At 33.8% G+C, this 11,028-nt stretch overlaps 1 protein-coding gene and 2 non-coding genes across 3 annotated transcripts; 1 reads left to right on the forward strand and 2 right to left on the reverse strand.

Moving 5' to 3' along the window:
* Positions 1–253: 253 nt before the first annotated feature.
* Positions 254–387, reverse strand: LOC118483120. Its single transcript, XR_004869614.1, has one exon. It is a non-coding gene; the product is annotated as a small nucleolar RNA snoR74 (small nucleolar RNA).
* Positions 388–465: 78 nt separating this feature from the next.
* LOC118483112 lies at positions 466–573 on the reverse strand. Its single transcript, XR_004869600.1, has one exon. It is a non-coding gene; the product is annotated as a small nucleolar RNA snoR100 (small nucleolar RNA).
* Positions 574–8,965: 8,392 nt separating this feature from the next.
* On the forward strand, positions 8,966–9,617 carry LOC110911936 (zinc finger BED domain-containing protein DAYSLEEPER-like). The gene is made up of 3 exons (XM_022156622.1): positions 8,966–8,990; positions 9,086–9,210; positions 9,348–9,617. Exons 1-3 carry the CDS (start codon positions 8,966–8,968, stop codon positions 9,615–9,617), a joined length of 420 nt encoding a protein of 139 aa, XP_022012314.1.
* The last annotated feature ends 1,411 nt before the right edge of the window (positions 9,618–11,028 follow it).

The raw sequence follows: 11,028 nt of genomic DNA on the forward strand, positions 1-11,028 counted from the left end.
AAGAGGCACACAGATTAATTAACCGAAACCAATTAACATTAAACAGTTGGTTGTTAATATTAACTGCCGTTAGTAACCAATTTTTAACCAAAAACCCCTAAAAAATTCAACAAAAAAAGTATAAACCATCTCAACTTTTTTCATACACAATTTTCATTACCCTTCATTCACTTTCCGGGTACAATTTCAACCTCAAAAAATCAAGATTTTAATCAAACTAAATATATAATAATAAGTTAAAAACAGCAAAAAGAAATATAGCTTCGTTTACTGAACCTTGTCCGTCATGAAAAAAAATCAAGAGGTTCACCCAATAACGATGCCCACTCTATTTCCCTGACGTTTACGGGAGACCGATTCACAAAGGCAATCGATCCCTGCTTTTATACATCAGGTTCTTTTAATAATATATTCAATTTTGTTAATTCAACCAATTATTTTAAACAAATAAATAAATAAAAAAGGAAGTGTAGGTCTAATCCAGGCCCCCAAATCAGAGAAATTCAGAGGGAGCAGACATGACGACCTAAATGTTACTTAATCTCCGTGCACATTACCATGCTTCCTTCATTACTTATTATTATCCAGAGCATCGGCTTATTGTACACGGATCGAATCATTCTTCGATTAAATAAACCAACAAAGTAAAACTCAAAATAAACGGAAATTAGAAGCTGAAAAAGAAAACATAGTTTCGGTTTCTTTGAACAAACATTAGAAAATGGTTAAAGAGGAGAGATGAATGTTTGAAGAAATGGAGGCTTGAATATATATAAGCAGGATGATGATGATGTGTGATTAGGGTTTGTTATATTCTAGCAGAAAATAGTCTTCGGTGGGCTTTGGTAGTCTTATAGTGCAAGCCCATAATGTATATATGGCCCATAAATTTAGAAATTCAAAGTAAGAGAAAAAGACATATTTTAAGTTGAAAGAACCGAGACTTGGAGTCGTTGGAAAACTCGACTTAGTGTTTCTTTTAACGGCAAATGTTACTTATTTACACCAATTAATTTGAAAGAACCGAGACTTGGAGTCGTTGCCAAACTCGACTTGTGTTTTTCTTTAACGGCAAATCTTACTTATTTACACCAATAATTCTACATTTTTCCTCCTTGCTCAAATTTTAACCTAAGATCTCTCTTTTAAAAAAACATGTGACTCTACCAACACATAAATAAGTGTTTTTACTTATTTATTTTGTCAACATGTAAATTATGTCATAAAACGTTTTTACAATTTAACAAAACAATACAATGGAGGTTAAAATCCGGTTCAAAGCCACAAACTTTTGAATAAAAATTGAACAATTTGGTTTGTAATTTTTTAAATCCATAGTTATTGGGTTAGCCTGTATTTTTTGCAAAAGAAAATTTACAACCCATATTGTTTTGGTATAAATGTTAATAGTTGAGAACCATAATTTCGAAAATATTTCTTCTACCCCCTTATTAAGTGAATAAGTGGCATTTTAATCCCGTGGGTTTTGAGCTCTACATGTCACATTTGGATAAACCACAAGAACGTAGATGACACTTATTAAAAAAAATCAGGAAGCATGAAAACTTATGTAGGTGGACTGCCACGTGTCACATAATGCCTAAGGGTGAGAGCATTATTCATATGTACCACTACACATGGTCTTAATCTTCGTGCACATTACCATGCTTCCTTCATTACTTATTTATTATCCAGAGCACTTTGTACGTGAACTTAACCCTACTAAATTATTCTCATTTGGCTAAGTTTGAACCTGAAACATCACCTTTAAAAAGCATGTGCATCTACCAAGTGGACTACTCCACATTGACAAATTCAACTTGTGTTAGCGATGAAACTTGAAACCAATGGTCTGATACCAAGTGGACTATTCCACATTGACAAATTAAACTTGTGTTACCGATGAAACTTGAAACCGATGGTCTAAGCAGAAGTGACCATTGAATTTTGTTCACTTATTTATTTTGTCAACATGTAAATTATGTCATGAATTTTGTTCACTTATTTATTTTGTCAACATGTAAATTATGTCATAAAGCACTTTTACTATTTGACAAAACAATACAATGGAGGTTAAAACCCAGTTCAAAGCAACAAACTTTTTGAATCAACTTATTATTTGACTGCTATATAAAATTTGAACAATTTGGTTTGTTATTTTTTAAAACCGTAATTAATGGTTTAGCCTGTAATTTTTGGGAAAAACAGTACAACCCATATTGTTTTGACAAAGGTTTGGTTTAATTAGATTGATTCGACAAAGGTTGAACCTCTTTTGTGACCAAATTCAAGAAAAATCACTGCTTCTATTTTAAATTCATGGTTTTGTGAACAAACATAAGAAGAATCAATACTTCTATTTTGTAACCATCTATGATGCAATTTGTAAAGAACATATGTTTGTATAAAAAAATAGAAAGTAAACATGGAACACTAAAAAACAATGAAACTAACAAACCATTGATTTGTTACGGGCTATATGAATAACTTAAATTACTCTTACATTGTTCATCTAATGAAAAAAAAAGATCCGCAACGAAGCGCGCAAGGTCATCAACTAGTTTATATTTTGATATACAATGAATAATGAATGAAATAATTGTATCATATGAATTAGCATGTTCAGGAGTCGTCACAATCTCCAATGGAGGTAGCCACATTGTCAAGAGCATTGTTGTAGTAGGAGACCATATCATCCTTGAGCTTTAGCAAGTATACCTTTAGCCGAGACAAAGCGGTCGAGAAACATGACTTCGAGGACATGTTGGATGGTCCTTTAACCATGACTCAATACACCCATCATGGAATGGAACTGGACCACATGCTCGCAATTGGTGAGCCTTTTGGACCCATTATCTCCTGGTGGTACTTTACAAAGACACACCACACAGTCATATAGAATAGGCACACAAGCATCAGTATCAATCATCACAGAGGTCGGACACATCGTGTTGTTGTGATGTTACCGTAACTATGTTGTCATTTCGATTGTTTAACATCCTTGATGTAAGATGCGACAACCAGTTCGGGTGTAGGCAGGAACACCACTTTGCCGAGATCATACCACCTACTGCCTCTGCCATGGCAAGTTTTTTATCATTAGATGTTATTTGTAGTTCTGCCATTTAACCACAAAACTTTCTTAGTGTCTTCACGTAATGCTTAATTTTTGATTGGGTATAAAAGGTGAAGGTCATATTGTCTATAAATATATAGTTATATAATGATGAATGTGACAAAAATATAGATTCTTCAACCATTGATCATAATAGAAGTGTATCTTCATGTTCAAAGTTCGAACTTTGACCAAACTTCTACTTATGTGGAATGTGTTTTTTATTATAAAAGAATTACGATACTTGTTTGAGATTTGCTTAATAGATTTTTTTTCTCGTAATTTTGAAGTATAAAACTAGTAAAATTTTCCGCAGATTGCGGCGGAAATTTAGTTGTTTCTGGTTTGGTTCATTATGGTATTGTCACTCACTATAGCAACCAAAAGAGAACAAACTAAAGTTGTGATATGCGAAAAAAATATTAACACTTGTTTACATCGATCAAAAACTATAACATCAGTAGTACCGGTACGGTACCAACATTCATATAGATTAAAGTCATGATACGCGGTTGCTTTTAAATATTTTTTTCTCACCATGCCGATATAAATTATATTTGAAAAAAGAGTTTTTTTTTTCTCTTGAAAGATTGGTACAATGACGAACATAGTTGATATAGTGATATTTATAATGGTTTTATTACACAAAAGTTGTGTGATGTAACTCAAAAAATAAAAGTCGTGTTTTACATCAACTGAAATCATAAAAGCGAATACCGATACCGAATTTAATAACACTAACACCGAAGTTGTTTGGTTGGTACTGACTCAATTCGTCACCGTACAATTGTTTTGAATACAACTCTATTTTAAATAAAATTTATAACCGAATGTAGAGAAAAAATTAGCGCAACCGCGTTAAGTTTTTATAAACAAAAAACTAACGGACGAAAGTAATAAAAAAAGTAAAATGATTTGGTTAAAAATGTATACTATTTATAGTATATGGTGTGTAATTGAAATTTAAAAAATAGAAATTAAAAAAGAAAGTCAAGACAACTATTAATTGAAACTTAAAAAAAAAGAGTCAAGACAGCTATTTGAAAAAGAGTTGGGTTTGAAATAATGGTAAGGCAACGAATCGAGTCGGTATTGTAATATTTACAATGATTTTATTACACAAAAGTTATATCATGTAACTCAAAACATAAATTCGTGTTTTACATATATAAAAAAAAACTTAAAAAGGAGACAAGGGACAATAAAAACACAAATGAAACTAATGACCTATTGATTTGTTACGGGCTATATGAATACTCTAAATTACTCTTTACATTGTTCATCCATTGAAAAAAAACATGATTCGCGCGAAGCGCGCGAGGTCATCAACTAGTTTATATTTTAATATACAATGAATGAATGAAATAATTGTAACATATGAATTAACATGTTCAGGAGTCGGCACAATCTCCAATGGAGGTAGCCACATTGTCAAGAGCATTATTGCAGTAGGAGACCATATCATCCTTGAGCTTTAATAAGTATGCCTTTAGCCGGAGACAAACCGGTCGAGAAACATGACTCCGACACAAGGGACATGTTGGATGGTTCTTTAACCATGACTCAATGCACACATCATGGAACTGGACTCCATGCTCACAGTTGGTGAGCCTTTTGGACCCGCTATCTTCTGGTGCTACTTCACAAAGACATACCATACATTCATATGGAATCGGCTCACGAGCATCACAATTATCACCGTCCGACACATCTTTTTTTTTGTGACAGCACCGTCACTATGTTGTCATTTCGGTTGTTTAACAACCTTGATTTAACATGCGACAAACGGTTCGAGCGTAGGCGGGAACACCACTTTGCTGAGGTCAAACCACCGGCGACCACAGCCATGGTAAGTTTTTTATCATTAGAAGTTATTTGTAGTTCCGCCATTTAACCACAAAACTTTCTTAATCTCTTCACCTAATGCTAGACTTTTGTTTTAGTATAAATGATGAAGGTTATATTGTGTATATATATATATATTTAGGTATACAGTGATGTATGTGAGTATCTTCATGTTCAAAGTTTGATCTTGATAGAAGTGTATCTTCATGTTCAAAGTTTGACTTTTGACTAAACTTCTACTTACGTGGAATTTGGATGCTTCTCATTATTTTTGTATAAAATATTTACAATACTTGTTTGAGATCCGTTTAATAGATTCTTTTTCTGGTAAATGAAGTATTAAAACTTTTCACATGTCACTGTCTGTACCAACTTTAAAAATTGCATTATGTAGTAAACTTGTAAAATTTTCAGAGCGTTGCGGTAGAAATTCAGTTGGTACTCGTTTAATTCATTATGGTATTGATACTCGTTTACTATGGTACCGACACTCCTTATAGTAACCAAACAAGAAAACCTAAAAAATAAAGTTGTGATATGCCAAAAAGATATCGACACTTGTTTTACATATATTGAAAACTAAAATATAGATACCGTTACGGTATCAACATCTGTATAGAATAAAGTCATGATATGTTGTACATGGTTGCTTTTGAAAAAAATTCTTGCCTTGCGGATATAAGTTTTATTTGAAAAAGAATTGTTTCCGAAATATCGGTATGGAGCCGAACCGGGTTGATATAGTGATATTAACAATGTTTTTTTACATGAAAGTTGTGTGATGTAACTCAAAACATTAAAGTCGTGTTTTAAATCGATAGAAAACCATAAAAGCGAATACCGATACCGAATCCGATAATCGGTATGAAAGTTGTTCGGTCAGTGGCGACTCAGTTCATCACAGTACCATTATTTCGAATACAACTTTATTATTAATAAGATTTATTTCGGAATGTCGAGAAAATTTTTTAGTGCAACCGTGTAATTTGTTTTTATTTAACAAAAACTAACAAACGAAAGTTATAAAAAAAGTAAAACTATTGGGTTAATTGAAACTTAAAAATTAGAAATGAAAAAGAAAACTCAAGAGAACTGTTAATTGAAACTTTAAAAAAGGCAAGACAAATGTGTTCATGTAAATTTTATTTGGAAAAAAAAGTTGTATTCGAATAACGGTAAGTTGGCAAACAAAGTCCATATAGTAATATTTACTGTGGTTTTATTACACAAAAGTTCTAAGATGTAATTAAAAAATAAAGTCATATTTTACATGTATTAAAAACTTAGAAAGTAGACACAAAAAATTAAAAAAATCCATAGATGAAACTAATGAACCAGTGATTTGTTAGAGACTATACGAATGACCTAAATTCTCTTTACATTGCTCATCCACCGAAAAAAAGTATGATATGCCACTAAACACGAGGTCATCTGACTAGTTTATATTTTAAATTACATTGAATGAATGAAATAATCGTAACATATCAATTAGCGTGGTTAGGAGTCGTCACAAACCCTAATGGAGATAGCCACATTCTCAAGAGCATTGTTGTGGTAGGAGACCATATCATCCCTGAGCTTTAACAAGTATGCCCTTAGCTGGAGACAAACCGACCGAGAAAATGAATTCGACACAAGGGACATGTTGGATGGTCCTCTAACCATGACTCAATGCACCCATCATGGAACTAGACTCCATGCTCATAGTTGGCGAGCGTTTTGAACCCACTATCTTCTGGTGCTACTTCACAAAGACACATCACACAATCATATAGAATCAGAACACGAGCATCACAATAATCACCGGCGTCGGACCCATCATCTTGTTGTTATGGCACCGTCACTGTGTAGTTATTTCGGTTATTTAACACCCTTGATTTAGCATGCGACAACTAGTTCGAGTGTAGGTAGGAACACCACTTTGCAGAGGTCATACCACCGACGGTCTCCGCCATGACAAGTTTTTTTTATCATTAGATGTTATTTGTAGTTCTGCCATTTAACCACAAAACTTTCTTAGTGTCTTCACCTAATGCTTGATTTTTTATTAGGACTAAAAGGTGAAGGTGATATTGTCTATAATTATATAGTTGTATAATGATGAATGTGACAAAATATAGATTCTTCAACCATTGATCATGATAGAAGTGTATCTTCATGTTCAAAGTTTGACCTTTGACCAAACTTCTACTTATGCGGAATGTGGATGCTTATCTTTATTATAAAAGAATTACAATACTTGTTTGAGATTCGTTTAATAGATTTTTTTCTCGTAATTTTGAAGTGTTAAACTAGTTAAATTTTCGGGGAATTGCAACGGGAATTGTTGGACCTACAAAAGAACAGATGATATCCAAAAGCCAAGACATGACTATCAGATCAAGAAATAAACAGTCAATGAAGCAATTATCTCCCCAAAGATAGTGAATCCTGAACATATGTTCAAGAGCATGGCTAACATCTGATGAAGTCTTGGAATCGTTGTTCAAGAGTACCAACAATTGTTGAAGGCTAGCATCTGTTTGAAGACCAAAGCTCTGATCAAGGAAAAGTCTGATGTAGAAGGCCAAACATCTGTTAGGTCAAATAGTTGTTTGGACAACTACAACAGAGGATAACTTAGACAGTGTTTTCTTAATGTTGTTATTTCATTAATGTTTAGCATAGCCTAGATCAAAGGATAAGATTAACTCAGATGTTTCAAAACATTTCAAAACATCTGAGAATCTTTTCTGTTAGGAATGTTAGATGTTATTATCAGGGTGACGTCAGCACGTCACGAACATAGCTTTAGTACTTGTATAAATAGATCACACCTGTTAGTGATCTATTCATCCCTTCACATACATTCTATTTTGTACGAATAGCTCTAGTGAGTGATTGGCGAGATTGTAAAATCATTACTATAAAACTTTTGAGTAATTGAATCAATAGAAAACAGTTTATGATAATATCTCTCTATTTGTGAATTGTATTGTGATAATCATTATTAGTTTGCAAATATCAAACTCAGATCTTAACAGGAATTTAGTGTTACTGGTTTGTTTCATTATGGTACCGACACTCGCTATAGCAACCGAAAGAGAAAACATAAAAACTAAAGTTGTGATATGCCAAAAAATATTGAAACTTGTTTTACATCAATCGAACACTATTATATCAGTGATACCAACAGTCATACAGATTAAAGTCGTGATACGCGGTGTCTTTTATTTGTTTTCTCACCATGCTGGTATAAATTTAATTTGAAATAAGAGTTTTTTCCGAAATACTGGTATGGTGACGAACTAAGGGTATGTTTGGCAAAAATAGCTGGTGGCTGGTGGCTAGGGGCGTGAATTTTCGACACGACACAAAAACCCGACACGAACCTAACACGACTTTTTTGGGTTTGGGTTTACCCTAAACGGGTTCGGGTCAGTTTCAGGTTGAACCCGCGAACCCGTTTAGCTAAACAGGTCAGGTTCGGGTCAAACCCGTCGGGTTCGCGGGTTGACCCATTTATTATATATATATAAAGTTTAGAATCTGCCAATATAAAAAGTTGAGGATTTGTTTAATTAGTTAAAACTTTATTGTAAACAGATCATCATATATTTGATTGGGCATTTAGGGCGGCGTATTTCAGATTTGCTTCATTCCAAGATAGAAGATGAAACGATTTGTGATTCAGGCGCCAATTTCAATTCTCAATTGTCTAAACCCTTTGCCAAAAGTCCAATATATAATCTTAAAGTCTGGCACTTCAAAAATACAGAGCACTATCGTTCTTTAATGGCAGATCCTAAATTATTCCTTTGTTTACTGTTGTTATCTAAATATAATATTCAAAATCATTATAGTAATCGACAATGTAAAGTTATGCTTAAATAAGCATATTAGATGTAAGGATTGTGAAGTTTGAGGGTTATTTAACCTGAATATAACTTGATTTTTTTCATATTTTAGGTGTAAGGTCTTATATATGCTTATTTTTTGCCGCAGGTTCTAATCTTCTAATAGACAATGAAGAAAAACATAAAAAAGCAAGGTATCTTTAAACATTTGTTTAGTTTTATGTATAGTAGATATTAGATATGTGAAAATCATAATAATGAACCGGTTATTGAATATTTTTTTTTGTAGATTTTGTGACGGATAATCATAACAGTGAACCGGTTATTGTCAACGATGATGATGAAGATATTGAATCTTTGAATTCTAATGTTCCATCCAAAGTTAGGGGGAAAAAGAGAAAGTTGATTTCAAAGGTATGGAACTATTTTGAAATACTAGATACAAAATCGGGAGAGTGTCTGATTGAAATACTAGATACACACCATTTCTTTGTTTTGCTTATGTCTAACTTTCTCTGCATAGTGTCTGATTGTCATTTATAATTTTGTAGGAGTTTGAAACATTTGATATTATTAATACAACTTCGAAAAAGAGGGAACTTGAGATGTATTTAGATGAACAAAGAATTGATTTATCTCAAAATGTCCAAGTTCTTGATTTTTGGAAAGCACATGCATATCGTTATCCAAATTTGTGTAGAATGGCAAGAGATGTTTTATCTATTCCAGTATCAACTGTTGCTTTAGAAGCTTCTTTTAGTATTGGTGGAAGAGTTCTTGATCAATATCGTAGCACATTGACCCCACAAATTGTTGAGTAACTGATATGTAGTCGGGATTGGCTTTTTGGAGATTCAGGTAATGTTGTATTTCCTTTTTTATCTCGTTGTACTATGTTGTTCAATGTTGAATGTCAGTGCATTTATTTTTTTGTCATAGGTTTGCAAAAAAAAAAAAAAAAAAAAAAAGAAAGGGAAGCAATGGATGCTATTATTGAAGATGTTATTTCTCAACAAAATGGTGGTGAAGATGGAATGGAAAGTGAAGATTGAAAACCAGCACATGTTATATTTTGTTGAAGCAACTTCATTTGTTTTTTAAATTTTATCATCTTTTGGTACTTTAAGTATTTTGGAGAATGTATTTTGTGATAATTTATAACTTTTGACATCCTATGATCTGTTGGTTCAAAAGAACTTATTGAAGGTTGTATTTTTGTGGTAAGTATTAATTTATGATGTTGGATTTTGTTTTACCTATGGTTATCAAATTTTAGAGCAAAAAAATAAATTTTCGGGTCAAGTGGGTCGTGTTTGGGTTAACCCGTGGAAAATCGAGTCGTGTTCGGGTTCGTATGTCAAGCAGATTTTTCGGGTTCGGGTCGTGTTAAGCACCCCTACTGATGGCTGGTAGCTAGTAGCTGTAGCTTTTTTGATAAATTTGGTGTTTGGCAGAGTAGCTGGATCTTTTAATAAAATATATAAAATGACCAAAATGGACATGACTAAAAATTTAAAAGCTTGTACATTAAAAAGTTCATTATCTTTAGAGGTTAAAATAGTCATTTTTTTCTAAAAACTTGTAGCTCTTTCTAAACGCTACTAGTAGGAGCATTCAACCAAAAGCTTCAAGCTCCTAACCTAAAAGCTTCAAGCTCCTTCAACCAAACAAGACTTTTTATTGAGTAGGAGCTTTTTCTTAAAAGCATAAAGATAGAAGCTCCTAAAAGATCCTAAAAGCTCCATGCCAGACATACCCTAAGGTGGTGTTTGTTTTTTGGTACAAGCACTTCAGAACCTCTTATGTCTGCGCCACGCAGACCACGCGCAGACATAAGGTCTGCAGCTTGTTTGTTTTCTCGTAGACCTTTCATTAAAAAAGGTCTGCAAGACCTCTGCTTCAAACAGATATGAACCCATGTCTTCTAAGGTCTGCACAACCTCTTCTCCCTCTTCTCCCTGTTCTCCCTCCACTCCAGCAGACACCACCACATCCTCTGCCACCACCTCCACTCCGCCACCACCTCCCACCCTCACCTGCCTCCACTCCAGTAGTGGTGACGGTGGTGGCGGCGGTGGTAGATGAAGGCAAATAAAACCCCCAAATCGAAACCCTCTTTCCCGTTCATCTCCTCCCTTGATCTCTCTCTCCTCCCTCGATCTCTCTCCCTCGATCCTTCCGGTGACGGTGGTGGCAGTGGGTGTTCGGTGGTGGTGGTGGTTGCGACGGGGG

The sequence above is a fragment of the Helianthus annuus genome, chromosome 1 (assembly GCF_002127325.2).
Source record: "Helianthus annuus cultivar XRQ/B chromosome 1, HanXRQr2.0-SUNRISE, whole genome shotgun sequence".
Classification (NCBI taxonomy): Eukaryota; Viridiplantae; Streptophyta; class Magnoliopsida; order Asterales; family Asteraceae; genus Helianthus; species Helianthus annuus.

Excerpts from the sequence above, each read along its gene's own strand:
- LOC110911936 (XM_022156622.1), top strand. The coding sequence starts at position 8,966 with ATGAAGAAAAACATAAAAAAGCAAG. Across the intron at positions 8,991-9,085 it reads GAAAAACATAAAAAAGCAAG|ATTTTGTGACGGATAATCAT; the intron begins GTATCTTTAAAC and ends TTTTTTTTGTAG. Across the intron at positions 9,211-9,347 it reads AGAGAAAGTTGATTTCAAAG|GAGTTTGAAACATTTGATAT; the intron begins GTATGGAACTAT and ends ATAATTTTGTAG.